Raw genomic sequence first — 13,996 nt, forward strand, 5'->3', positions numbered from 1 at the left:
TTCAGTAAGTTCAATCTTATTGAAACTTACCAAGTAAAGAAAGGCCTGAATAGAGTGGGTGTGGAGAGGATGTCTCCATTAGTGGGATAATCTGGGACCAGAGGGCACAGCCTCATAATAGAAGGAAATACCTTTAGAAAGGAAATGAGGAGAAATGTCTTTAGTCAGAGGGTGGTGAATCTCTGGAATTCATTGCCATTGACGGCTGTGGAGGCCATTGGGTATTTTCAAAGCGTAGATTGACAGGTTCTTGATTAGTAATGGCATCAGGGGTCATAGGGAGAAGGCAGGAGAATGGGGTTGAGAGGGAGAGATAGATCAGCCATGAAGATAAGATAAGATACATTTATTGTCATTTGGACCCCTTGAGGTCCAAACGAAATGCCGTTTCTGCAGCCATACATACAGACACATAGACCCAAGACACAACATAATTTACATAAACATCCATCACATTGGAAGGCCAAATAAACTTATCTATCCACTGCGCTCTCCCCCCCCCATGTCAGTGTCAAAGTCAAAGCCCCCGGCTGGCGATGGCGATTGTCCCGCGGCCATTAAAGCCACGCCGGGTGGTGCGAGGTCGCACACCGGGTCTTGGTGTTAGAGCCCCCGGCGTGCGCTCGCAGAGTCCTGCGGCCATTCCAAGCCGCGCGGGGCAGTGATGTAGGCCCCGCTCCAGGAGCTCTTCAACCCCGCAACTCGGGCGGGGGAAGTCGCCGTTGCGAGAGCCCTGAAACGCGGTCTCCCCCCAGGGACCCGCGGGCTCCCGGTGCCGCCGTCGACAGACCTGTCGTTGGAGCCTCCGCATCAGCAGCAGCAGCAGCGGCAGCGGCAGCGCTCCTCCACCGCTCCACCCGCTCTCGGACTTGGCCAAAGTACCGCGCCGGCGACGGTGAGTTGTTAGCACCAGAGTCCCCGGTCTCTTCCTGTTGGAGGCCGCTCTCGTTGCGGCCCCAACCCGACAACGGAAACCCGACGAGAGAAAAGGTCGGGTCTCCAGTGCAGGGAGAGATTTAAAAAAGTTTCCCCCCCCTCCCACCCCACCCCCCACCCCCCCCACACACACACCCCAACAAAAAATAACAAAAAAACTACATTAAAACACAGACAGAAAAAAATAAAACGCGGACAGACTGCAGAGGCCGCTGCTGGCCAGAGCCGCGCCGCCCACCGCCCACATGAATGAATGATGCAGTAGATTTGATGGGCCCAATGGTTTAATTCTGCTCCTATGTCTTACAATCTTGTAATCTTATGTTGTTTAATGTAGGCCCTTGTATTACGGCATTCCCACCCCATACCCCCACCATCTGGCAGTATTCACTGTCGGTCTGAGACAGAGACGTGTATGAAGGAACTGCAAGTGCTGATTTGCACCAAAGATAGACACAAAATGCTGGAGTAATTCAGCGTGACAGGCAGCATCTCTGGAGAGAAGGAATGGGTGGCGTTTATTCAGTCTGAAGAAGGGTCTTGACCCGAAATGTCACCCATTCCTTCTATCCAGAGATGCCGCCTGTCCCGCTGAGTTACTCCAGCATTTTGTGTCTGCCTTCTATCTGAGACAGAGATCCTGTTTCCTGTTGCTATCTCAATTGAACAGAAAATGTTTCATAGAAACATAAAAACCTAGAAAATAGGTGCCCTTCGTCCCTTCAAGCTAGCACCGCCATTCATTGTGATCATGGCTGATCGTCCCCTATCAATAACCCGTGCCTGCCTTCTCCCTGCCTTCTCCCCATATCCCTTGACTCCACTAGCCCCTATCTAACTCTCTCTTAAATCCATCCAGTGATTTGGCCTCCACTGCCCTCTGTGGCAGGGAATTCCATAAATTCACAACTCTCTGAGTGAAAAAGTTTTTTCTCACCTCAGTCTTAAATGGCCTCCCCTTTATTCTAAGACTGTGGCCCCTGGTTCTGGACTTGCCCAACATTGGGAACATTTTTCCTGCATCTAGCTTGTCCAGTCCTTTTATAATGTTATATATTTCTATAAGACTCCCCCTCCCCCCTCATCCTTCTAAACTCCAGTGAATACAAGCCTTGTCTTTTCAACATTTCCTCATATGACAGTCCCGCCATCCCAGGGATCAATCTCGTGAACCTACGCTGCACCGCCTCAATCACAAGGATGTCCTTCCTCAAATTAGGTGACCAAAACTGTACGCAATACTCCAGATGTGGTCTCATCAGAGCCCTGTACAACTGCAGAAGAACCTCTTTACTCCTATACTGAAATCCTCTTGATATGAAGGCCATTTTCAGATTAAAGATCCTTCATCGAACATTCAGCAGGTCTGGCAGTTTCCCATACCTGCTTATTAAAAGCAAGTGCGGGTGGAACTCAACGAGTCAGGCAACATCTGTGGAGGGAACGGACAGATGGTGTTTGGACCCAAGACCCTCTGTTCAAACTGTGCAAAGTCTGTGCAGTAGAAACTCAATTTCATTCAGAAAACCACCTGTCCAAAGAAGAAGAGTCCATACCAGAAATGTCCTCTGTCCATTCATAGATAGATACAACGTGGAAACAGGCCCTTTGGCCCAACTTGCCCACACCGACCAACATGTCCCATCTACACTAGTCCCACCTGCCTGCTTTTGACTCATACTCCTTTAAACCTATCCTACTAGTCTAAATGTTTAAGAAGGAACTGCGGATGCCAGAAAATCGAAGGTAGACAAAAATGCTGGAGAAACTCAGCGGGTGCAGCAGCATCTATGGAGCGAAGGAAATAGGCGACGTTTCAAGCCGAAACGTTGCCGATTTCCTTCGCTCCATAGATGCTGCCGCACCCGCTGAGTTTCTCCAGCATTTTTGTCTACCTCCTTGTCTAAATGTTCCGTTTAGTTCATTTAGTTTAGTTTAGAGATACAGTGCAGAAACAGGCCCCTCGATCCACTGAGTCCGTACCGACCAGCGATCCCCGACCCACACTAGGGACAATTTACACTTTAAGCCAATTAACCTACAAACCTGTGTGTCTTTGGAGTGTTGGTGAAAACCGAAGATCCCGGAGAAAACCCGTGCAGGTCACGGGGAGAACGTGCAAACTCCGTACAGACAGCACCTGTAGTAAGGATCAAACCCGGGTCCCTGGAACTGTAAGGCAGCGACTTTAATGCTGTGCCACCGTGCTGCCCAATGTTTCTTGAATCCTGCAATAGACCCTGCCTCAACTACCTCCTCCAGTAGGTTTTTACATACACCGACCATTCTTTTTTTTTAAATCAAAAATGTATTCAATTATTAAAAAATAATATGTACACTACAATAAAACAAGCCTGAACCCACCACCATAATACAATACAAACATATATCCATAATAATCTACAATACAACTGTGATACAATCCTTATTGAGGATACATTCAACACCCAGCGGTCCCGGAACTCCCCCAGGGTGCCCGTAGACAGGGCGTATTCCCTTTCTAACCCCACCCGGGCACGGACGTAACCCCGGAAAAGGGGCAGGCAGCTGGCTCGGGTAGAGCCCTCCATCGCCTGGCACCGAGACTCACGGATGGCCAGCTTGGCCAGGCCCAGGAGCAACCCAACCAGGACATCTTCAGCCCTACCCTCTCCCCTACGCACAGGGTGTCCAAAGATGAGGATGGTGGGTGAGAAATGCAGCCAGAAGGCAAGGAGCAGCCCCTTTAGATATTCAAACAGTGGCTGCAGCCTCACGCACTCCATGTACACGTGGTACACAGACTCTTCCAGCCCGCAACAGTGGCAGGCGGCTGGCGAGTCTGTGAACCGCGAGAGAAACAGGTTGCAGGGAACACCTCGGTGCAATACCCTCCACCCCAGGTCCCCAATGTAGAGGGGGAGAATCCCTGCGTAGAGGGACCCCCACCGGGGGCCCCACTCACGACCGGAAGGCAACACCGACCGCCACTTGGTATCCGGACGGTGGACCAGGGCGAGGAAGTGCAGGGTGTGGAGGAGGAGCCTGTACAGGACACGCCTCCCTGCATCTCAGAGGGAGACGAAGGGTGTCGAGGAAAGGCGGCTCAAATTGTGTGGGACCGGCTCCCGGGATGGATTATGGCGCCTGGGTCCGATGAGTACTTCCGGCTGAGCGGGGGCTTGCTCAACCACAGGTACTCCACACGTTTGACCGACCACTCTTTGTGCAAAAAAGTTACTCCTCAGGATCCCGTTAAATATTTTGCTCTCACCTTAAACCTGGTTTCGACTCCCCTACTCTGGATAAAAGACTGGGCATTGACCTGATCTACTCCTCTCATGATTTTGTACATACAGTTGCTGACTCACTCCAGCACTTTGTGTTTTGCTCAGGATTCTGGCATCTGCAGTTCCTTCCTTTTCCATACCTGCTTGGTACATGTAGAAACATAGAAACATAGAAATTAGGTGCAGGAGTAGGCCATCCGACCCTTCGAGCCTGCACCGCCATTCAATATGATCATGGCTGATCATCCAACTCAGTATCCCGTACCTGCCTTCTCTCCATACCCCCTGATCCCCTTAGCCACAAGGGCCACATCTAACTCCCTCTTAAATATAGCCAATGAACTGGCCTCAACTACCCTCTGTGGCAGAGAGTTCCAGAGATTCACCACTCTCTGTGTGAAAAAAGTTCTTCTCATCTCGGTTTTAAAGGATTTCCCCCTTATCCTTAAGCTGTGACCCCTTGTCCTGGACTTATGTGCGCGATAATGTAAATCAACATTTCATCATTCGAGTATAACTTTTTTAATTTCATTGCAAGGAAATACAACCATTGAACAGATTTCAGTACTGATTTGCTATGTTAATTGACAACATGTTCAAAGTGCTATCCTGTTTATCAAAATGCACTACTCTAAATGTGATACAGTCATCATTTACAGGGTTATTGTCTGTGTCTCAAATAGAGGGGTTAAAATTTGAAGAACGAACAGCAAAGTCTCACATTATAAAATTCTGTATCTTTAACAGCATTTTTGATAACCACAGGTTTTGATTACAGTAAATATATTATACATAACATTGTTATACATTTATATTCAATAAACACATATGTAGGTCAAATTGTAAAATATTGATTACAGAAATAGCAGCTTTCTAAATGTGTTAAAGCTTATGAGACAATATAAAAATACAAATCTTAAACATGACCTCTCACCTGATTCTTGTGTTATTTCATCTATAACCTGTATAAATATATAAACGATATTTCCTAGCTGGAATGACAGCAATCACATTTAAAATCAGCAGAGGTGGAAAAAATGGGGTAAAACCCACTTTGTTTTTCACAAATATATAAAAATAACTTGCCTCTCTATCTGATATCAGTTCACAGAGATAGGCCAAGTCTGTGGAGCCCACAGAAATGACAAATACCTGAGATTTCAATAGTTTCATAGCAATAAACAATACTCAGCTTCAAGGCATGGTAGCCACTAGCTTGGTACCGGCCCTATTTACAGTAGTGGTTGGAAAGGTTTTAAAAGGTCATTTGGCAAGAGATTTAATCAAACCCTCCCAACACCTCTAAGAATAAAGGGGAAGCCATTTAAGACTGAGGTGAGAAAAAAATGTTCCGTTTTGTTTATTTAGTTTAGTTTAGAGATACAGTGCAGAAACAGGCCCCTCGATCCACTGAGTCCGTACCAACCAGCGATCCCCGACACACACTAGGGACAATTTACCTTTAAGCCAATTAACCTACAAACCTGTGCGTCTTTGGAGTGTTGGTGAAAACCGAAGATCCCGGATAAAACCCACGCAGGTCCGTTTTCACCCAGAGAGTTGTGAATTTGTGGAATTCCCCGCCACAGAGGGCAGTGGAGGCCAAGTCACTGGATGGATTTAACCTACATAGGAAACCTGAACGGAAACCTCTGGAGACTTTGCGCCCCACCCAAGGTTTCCGTGCAGTTCCCGGAGGTTGCAGGTGGTTGCAGGTAGTGGAAGCAGGTAGGGAGACTAACAAAAACCTCCGGGAACCGCACGGAAACCTTGGGTGGGGCACAAAGTCCCCAGAGGTTTCCGTTCAGGTTTCCCAAGTGGGACAGGGGCATAGAGAGAGTTCTAGGGGCCAGTGGGATCAAGGGATATGGGGAGAACGCAGGCACGGGTCATGGATTGGGGACGATCAGCCATGATCACAATGAATGCTGGCTCGAAGGGCCAAATGGCCTCCTCCTGCACCTATTTTCTATGTTTCTAAGCCTTTTCTGCACACTTTTCAAAAGCTTTTAATGATACTAGCACCTCATCTATTCTTCTGAGGAATGCCAAATACAATCCATTTGCCCAGGATAAATTACAATTTCAATACCTCTTGAATATTTGTGGAAACAAAAAACTGCAGACACTGGTTTGCCCAGTTCCCTCAGAACAACAGCTAATGTGCTTTAAAAGTCCATTCATTTAACAACATTTTAGTTTCAAGCAAGGTACACAGAGTCAATAATTATATTTGCACAATAGATAATATGTATGACATAGTCTTTCCCAAAAGCAGATTTGGTGTTGTTTTACTGAATGCAGTTTATTTCATGGCATTTATTTCATGGTTTGAGAGTATTAGGGATTTTCAGCCATTGGAATTAGTGGGTGATAGTAGGTCCTGTTTACCAGGTGGGTCATAGTAGGTGGGGCATAGTATGTCCTGTTTACCAGGTAGGGTCGGGGCAGGACGTGGGAGGCAATGACAAGGACATTGTCTAATGGTCGGACATTGTCGAGTGGTAGGATATCATCTCATGGTAGAACATCGCCTACATGTTGTCTACATTGTAGGACATCCGCTAATGGTAGGACATTATCTCATGGTAGGATAGACGCAAAAAGCTGGAGTAACTCAGCGGGAGAGGCAGCATCTCTGGAGAAGAGGAATGGGTGATGTTTCGGGTGGAGACCCTTCTTCAGACTGATGCTGCCTGTCCCGCTGAGTTACTCCAGATTTTTGTGTCTAGCTTTGGTTTAAACCAGCATCTGCAGTTCCTTCCTGCACATCACATGGTAGGATATTATCTACATGTAGAACATTATCTCACGGTGGGACATGGTCTACACAGTAGGACATTGACTAATGGTGGGACATTATCTACATGTAGGACACGGTCTCATGGTAGGACATTATATCTTGGCAGGACATTATCATGGTGGGACATAGTCTACATTGGAGGACTGACTACATGTTAGGACATTGACTGCATGCTTGGACATTGTCTACCATGTCCTCCCGACCCCTGCCCTACCCTACCTGGTGGAGGTAGGAAGTACAGCATGGACAATCCCCCCCCCCTTACGTCACTTAACATCCACATGCAGTTACTTCCCGATAAGTCCACAGACAGTGATCAGCAATGAATGAGAGCTTTCCCATCATGGTTTGGCATGGGCTGATGGGGGCACATCTGCCTAGAAAACAGACCAAATATCAACCCTGGGGCATTTCTCTCTCTTCAACGGAGCAGTTTCATACCAGGCTGAGCTTTAACTGTGTCAGCTGTTATATAGTCTGTTTGGATGCAACTGTAATTTCAGATGGCACAGTTAAAAGTTGAATATTGTCAAATACCACGTTGATTTCTAACAGGCTCCCAAATAACAAAAAAAAAAAAAACCTAAATGTATAAAAAACATATGAATTATTTCACCTTCCAATACTTTAATGTAATTTTATTTTTATAGTGGTATTGTTTGATGCCAATGCTGTCATCAGTATTTAAACTGTTCTTCCAATTCCTTGGCTGCTAATTGTACGTTGCTTTAATATACAATATGATATTATAAGAAATGTATAGATTTTTTTTAAAGCATCTGGATTAGTTGTCATGGATTCTGGGTACTGGAGTAACATCAATTCTAATCCTTTGGTGAAAATACGATACGGCATTTGTTTAACACTAATTAGTGCTCGGTAGTACTAATTTAAGCATTTGGTAGTACTAATTTAAGCATTTGGTAGTACTAATTTAAGCATTTGCTAGTACTAATTTAAGCATTTGCTAGTACTAATTTAAGCATTTAGTAGTAGTAATTTAAGCATTTGCTAGAACTAATTTAAGCATTTGGTAGTACTAATTTAAGCATTTAGTAGTACTAATTTAAGCATTTGCTAGTACTAATTTAAGCATTTGGTAGTACTAATTTAAGCATGTTGCTAGTACTAATTTAAGCATTTTGTAGTAATAATTTAAGCATTTGCTAGTACTAATTTAAGCATTTGGTAGTACTAATTTAAGCATTTGGTAGTACTAATTTAAGCACTCGGTGGTACTACTTTAAACACTCATGGTAGCATTAATTTAAGCGCTATTTAGGATTAATTTAAGCATTGCAGGCAGCACTAATTTGAGAAGAACGGTCTCGACCCGAAACGTCACCCATTCATTCTCTCCAGAGATGCTGCCTGTCTCGCTGAGTTACTCCAGCTTTTTGTGTCTATCTACACGGTAGTACTAATTTAAGCACTAATGTAAGCACTCGAGAGGGAGAAGGATGGAACACTCTGAAAGGTGGTGGCGGGGTGAATAATGAAAGGAAAACATTAAAAACGCGTAGATTATTACATGAATTATAATTGCTCTTCTAAAACGACACAGTTATATCAGACTCTGTTTTCGAACGGTCACAGTTTACAAGGTAAGATTAACACTTGAGTTGCCATTCCTGACTGTGAGAATCACTGGCGTGCATGAACAGGGGCACTCGGTAATTCATCTCTCCCAGTCGGTCAGTTAGATCCACCGGCTCAAATCTTCCTGTTCTCCCCAGTAACCGCACCGTCCATGGATCAAGACCAACACATGTTATCGCCTGGCTTTGAATACACTAAGGGAAGGTCGATCTAGTGTATCCACGTCCCAGCCTCCCACCTCCCATGAAGAGAGGAAATCCCGGAAAGTGGCGCTTTTTTTTTTAACCACAAACTCCGGGATCTCTAAAGTCTAACTGACAAAGCACAACCAGGAAGAGACTCTGAGATTAACTATATCAGTTCCCCATTCTCTGCACCACTTGCTGAGCGCGTAATTCACCACCGAGTCTCAAGACGCTGCCTTCCGAACTTCCAGTGTAATTTACTTGTCACCCCCCCCCCCCCCCCCCCCCCCCCCCCCCCCCGACCCTCTGGATGTTCCCCTCTCCCCTGACTCTCAGTCTGAAGAAGGGTCTCGACCCGAAACCTCGCCCATCCCTTCTCTCCAGAGATGCTGCCTGTCCCGCTGAGTTACTCCAGCATTTTGTGTCTATCTTCGGTTTGTAGTTTAATTGGTTAGGTATTAATATAAAATTGTTTCTAGTGTGTGTAGGATAGTTCGTGTGTCTCTCCCCCCCCCCCGTCTCTGGATAGAAACATAGACACATAGACAATAGGTGCAGGAGTAGAGGCCATTCGGCCTTTCGAGCCTGCACCGCCATTCAATAAGATCATGGCTGATCATCCAACTCAGTATCCTGTACCTGCCTTCTCTCCATTCCCTCTGATACCTTTAGCCACAAGGGCCACATCTAACTCCCTCTTAAATATAGCCAATGAACTGGCCTCAACTACCTTCTGTGGCAGAGAGTTCCAGAGATTCACCACTCACTGCGTGAAAAATGTTTTTTTCATCTCGGTCCTAAAGAATTTCCCCCTTATCCTTAAACTGTGACCCCTTGCCCTGGATTTGGGAGTGTGTGACGACTCTCTAGAATAACTCGGTTGGGTTCGTGCGAGAGAAGGGATTGCCAATGGAATTGGCGTCGGGCCAAACTAAATGTAAACACGACATTTTGAGAATAAAACACACATTTCTGTACATTATTCACCCCCTCATGCACAGGGGTCAGTCCGGCGAGTGTCACCCCTAAATGCAAACATGCACCCACCACAATCTTTGCCGAAATGGGTTAGGATTTGCTCCGGGTGCCGTGTCGGAGAGAAGGGTCGCCAATCGGCGCAGACCAGATTAGGGAAATGGGATTGAACCGCTTAATAGAAACAAGACGAATTTAAAGTTATTTGAGTCCCACCCTGTGTTCACTGGCTGTCCGCCTCATGTTGTATTCTCTCCGCCGCCGACTGCAGGTGCTCCATGGAGTCCCGCAGCGCGACATTGATGGTGAAGGTGCGGGGCTTTAAGGTCAGGCCATATTTAAAATCCAATGTCATCTCTTCGGCGGGGTTGGCCTTGAAGCTGCACTGGTGGGTAAGCAGCGACAGGCAGAGGAAGAGCTGCACCTTGGACAACTCCTCGCCGATGCATCTCCTCCTCCCGAGCGAGAAGATCATCACTCGGCTGGTCATGTCCTTGTTGACGGCGCCGTCCGCGTCGAGGAACCTGGACGGGTCGAAGAGGTCGGGCTGGCTCCAGCCGCGGGGGTCGTGGTTGACCGACCACTGGTTGACGAAGACCACCGTGCCCTTGGGGATGGGGTAGCCCATCAGGGTGGTGTCCTTGGTGGTGGAGTGGGGGATGGTGAGCGCCACGAAGCTGCTGAAGCGCATGGTCTCGTAGAGAAAGGCCACCAGGTAGGGCAGTCGAGGCTCGTCCTCCGCCGTGGGAATGCGCTGTCTCCCCACCACCCTGTCCAGCTCCTCCTGAATCTTCTCCTGCGCCTCGGGCTTCCAGATGAGGTAGAGTATCATCCAGTGGAGGGCGGTGGATAGAGTGTCCTGGCTGGCGCCGAAGATGTCGGTGAGGCTGGACTCCACATAGTGGCTGCTGAGGTCGGTGCCTCCCTTGTGGTCAATGATTCGGATGAAGGCATCCACCATGTCTCGGACCCGCTGCGGGCGGAATGTCAGGCGGTGCTCCTTGGTCTTCTCCTTGACGAAGTCGTGGAACTCGCGGTTGATCTGCTTGAACTCGTGGAAGACCGAGCGCACGGGGTTGGGGAAGTATTGGAGCCAGGGCATCACGTCCACCAGGCTGCCCGCCCCGACCGTGCTGCCGAAACGGTCGTTCCTGGACACCAGCGCCTGGAACTCGGTGTCCCCGTGTCCGTAGCGCTTGCCGAAGCACACGGCGCACATCACGTTGGCCACGGCCACCACCAGGCTGGTCCACGGGTCGAAGTAAGCCCCCTCCCGGCTCCTGTCCAGGAACAGGAGGATCAGCTGATACATCTCGCACACCACATGGCCCTCGAATGCCTTCTTGGTGTCGGCGTTGCCCGTGGAGAAAGCCCGCACGGTGGAGTGGGCCAGTTTGCGGTGGTGCTTCCACAAGTCGCTGTGTCTCCCGAAAGCCAGGCTCCGGCCGCCGCTCACCACCCCGAAGGAGGTGAAGTCCGGGCGTCCGGAGAAGTCGGCACCCTGCCTGATCAGTGCCTGGCGGATCACCTCCTCCCCGTTCAGCACCACCACCGTGCGGCTCCCCAGCTTGATGCGGAACAGGTCGCCGTATCTCCGCGCCATCCCGCACAGCGACAAGTGGGGCAGGCGGCCGAGCTGAGCCGCGTTACCGATCACAGGCCAGGGGAAAGGGCCGGGGAAACTAGGCCGACCCCAGTCAGCCGCCACCACCTGCCGCCTCAGCCACCTCCACACCTGCAAAGCCAGCAGCGCCGACACAGCCACAGCCAGCCACAGTTGCACCCTGACTTTGCCCATCTCCCTCGCCCACGCCACCTCCATCTCCACAAGCTGCCCCAACACAGAGCTCCCGTTGGACATCATCGTCTTGTTTTCAGATGTTGTTGGAAGTCCAGCCAAAAAAAAAAAAATCTTCACACCCGCCCACACACTCCGGACAAAAATATCAGCGCATGTCAGATGTGGCGCTCGGCGTAAATGCGCCCAGAATGTCCTTTGTAATCCCGGGAGGGCGCAGCGGTGGTATAGTCGCCTGAAGAGTTTAAAGCAAGCAGACTTGTCCACCGGCCTGGCACGCTGGAGCGCATAGTGTAGATCAGAGTCCTCCCTCCCTCCCTCCCTCCGAGCCGCTCTTCACCCTGCAGCCTGGCAGACTAGCAGCGGCCGCTGTCACAGCCCATATATATACACACACTCACATCCAGCGCCCTGCCCGCCCCGCCTCACATGGGGCAGCACAGCACTGCGTGTTTCATTCACACACACACACACACACACACACACACACACACACACACACACACACACACACACACACACACACACACACACACACACACACACACACACACCACACCACACACACACACGCACACACACACACACACACACACACACACACACACACACACACACACACACACACACACACACACACTCACACACACACACACACACACACACACACACACACACACACACACACACACACACACACACACACACACACACACACACACACACACACACACACACACACACACACACACACACACACACACACACACACACACCACACACACACACACACACACACACGAGGGGTTATGAAGCCATCCTCGTATAGTCGAGGGCAAAGGACTGGTTTAGGCGCAATAGGAAGTAAATACTAAATAACAGTGGCGCAGCGGTATAGTTGCTGCCTCACAGCGCCGGGGACCCGGGTTCGATCCTGACCGCGGACCCAGCCTGGGTTTTCCTCCAAGATCTTCTGTTTTTCTCCCACACTTCAAGGACGTGCAGGTTTGTAGGTTAATAGACTCTGTGTAAATTGTAAAATTGTCCCCCAGTGTGTGTAGGATAGTGTTAGTGTGCGGGGATCCCTGGTCGGCGCTGTATCTCTAAAGTGAACGACAGATGCCCGCTTTACACCGGAGATAGACGCAGAGTGCTGGAGGAACTCGGCCCGGCATCTCTGCGCGGAAATGTTCAACTTTTAAACTCAGCAAGTCTTCCACTTTCCCCCTTTCAAATGCAGCTCCTAGGTGGACAGACCGACATCCACTGTGAGTTTGCCCGTCCCGCCGTGCGGTGGGTGAGAGAGAGAGAGAGAGAGAGAGAGAGAGAGAGAGGGAGACAGAGGGAGGGAGAGAGGAAGAGGGAGGGAGAGAGAGGGGGAGAGCGAGAGAGAGAGAGTGTGAGAGAGAGAGAGAGAGAGAGAGACAGAGAGAGGGAGCGAGGGGGAGAGAGAGGGGAGAGAGAGAGAGAGCGAGAGAGAGAGAGAGAGAGAGAGAGTGAGAGGGGAGAGAGAGAGGGGGGGAGGGGCGAGAGAGAGAGGGAGGTAGGGGGAAGAGAGAGGGAGAGAGAGGGGAGGGAGAGAGAGAGAGGAGAGAGGGAGGGAGAGAGAGAGAGAGGAGAGGAGAGAGGGGGGAGAGGGAGTTGGGAGAGAGGGGAGAGTAGAGAGCGAGAGAGGTGGGGAGAGAGAGAGATGAGAGAGGAGAGAGAGAGATGGGAGTTGCCGAGGGGAGAGAGGGAGAGGGGAGAGGGAGAGAGAGAGAGGGGGGGAGAGAGGGGAGAGGGAGAGAGAGGAGAGAGGAGGGAGAGAGAGAAGAGAGAATGGAGAGAGAGAGAGAGAGAGGGAGAGAGAGAGAGAGAGAGAGAGAGAGAGAGAGAGAGAGAGAGAGAGAGATAGAGAGAGGGAGAGAGAGAGAGAGAGAGAGAGAGGGACATCTGTGTTACGGGGCCCCAGTGTAAAGGGAGAGGGGGAGAGGGGGGAGGGGAGAGGGGGGGAGAGAGAGGGAAAGAGAGAGGGAGAGAGGGAGAGGGAGAGAGAGAGAGAGAGAGAGAGAGAGAGAGAGGGGGAGAGAGAGAGAGGGGGAGAGGAGAGGGAGGGAGGAGAGAGAGAGGGCGAGAGGGAGCGGGGAGAGGCGAGGGGATGGGACAGCCGCGGTCTGCTCACACTAACGCTCGCTAACACTTGCAACACTTCCCAAGTTGCGTGCCGTGCCGTGCCGTGCCATGCTATGCGAAGTTAAAACAATGCGTATGGCTCGGTAGATATAATCCCAACGCAGGGAAAATCAATGGGGATAACTGGACACCAGCGGCAGCCGTTCCAATCGGCAAAACGCTACGAGATCTAAGGGCCCAGGATCTGAGTATAATCCTCCCCGCCCGCTCTATTTACTTGAGCCTGTTTGGCTATCGCGCCGACTCACTTTTGTAGACT

At 49.6% G+C, this 13,996-nt stretch overlaps 1 protein-coding gene across 1 annotated transcript; it reads right to left on the reverse strand.

Annotated features, from left to right (window-relative positions):
• Positions 1–9,315: 9,315 nt before the first annotated feature.
• LOC129697626 (cytochrome P450 1B1) lies at positions 9,316–11,881 on the reverse strand. Its single transcript, XM_055636338.1, has one exon. It carries the CDS (start codon positions 11,629–11,631, stop codon positions 9,991–9,993), a length of 1,641 nt encoding a protein of 546 aa, XP_055492313.1. The 5' UTR covers positions 11,632–11,881; the 3' UTR covers positions 9,316–9,990.
• Between the last annotated feature and the right edge of the window lie 2,115 nt (positions 11,882–13,996).

Source organism: Leucoraja erinacea, chromosome 5 (genome assembly GCF_028641065.1).
Source record: "Leucoraja erinacea ecotype New England chromosome 5, Leri_hhj_1, whole genome shotgun sequence".
Taxonomy (NCBI): Eukaryota; Metazoa; Chordata; class Chondrichthyes; order Rajiformes; family Rajidae; genus Leucoraja; species Leucoraja erinaceus.

Excerpts from the sequence above, each read along its gene's own strand:
- LOC129697626 (XM_055636338.1), bottom strand. The coding sequence starts at position 11,631 with ATGATGTCCAACGGGAGCTCTGTGTTGGGGCAGCTTGTGGAGATGGAG.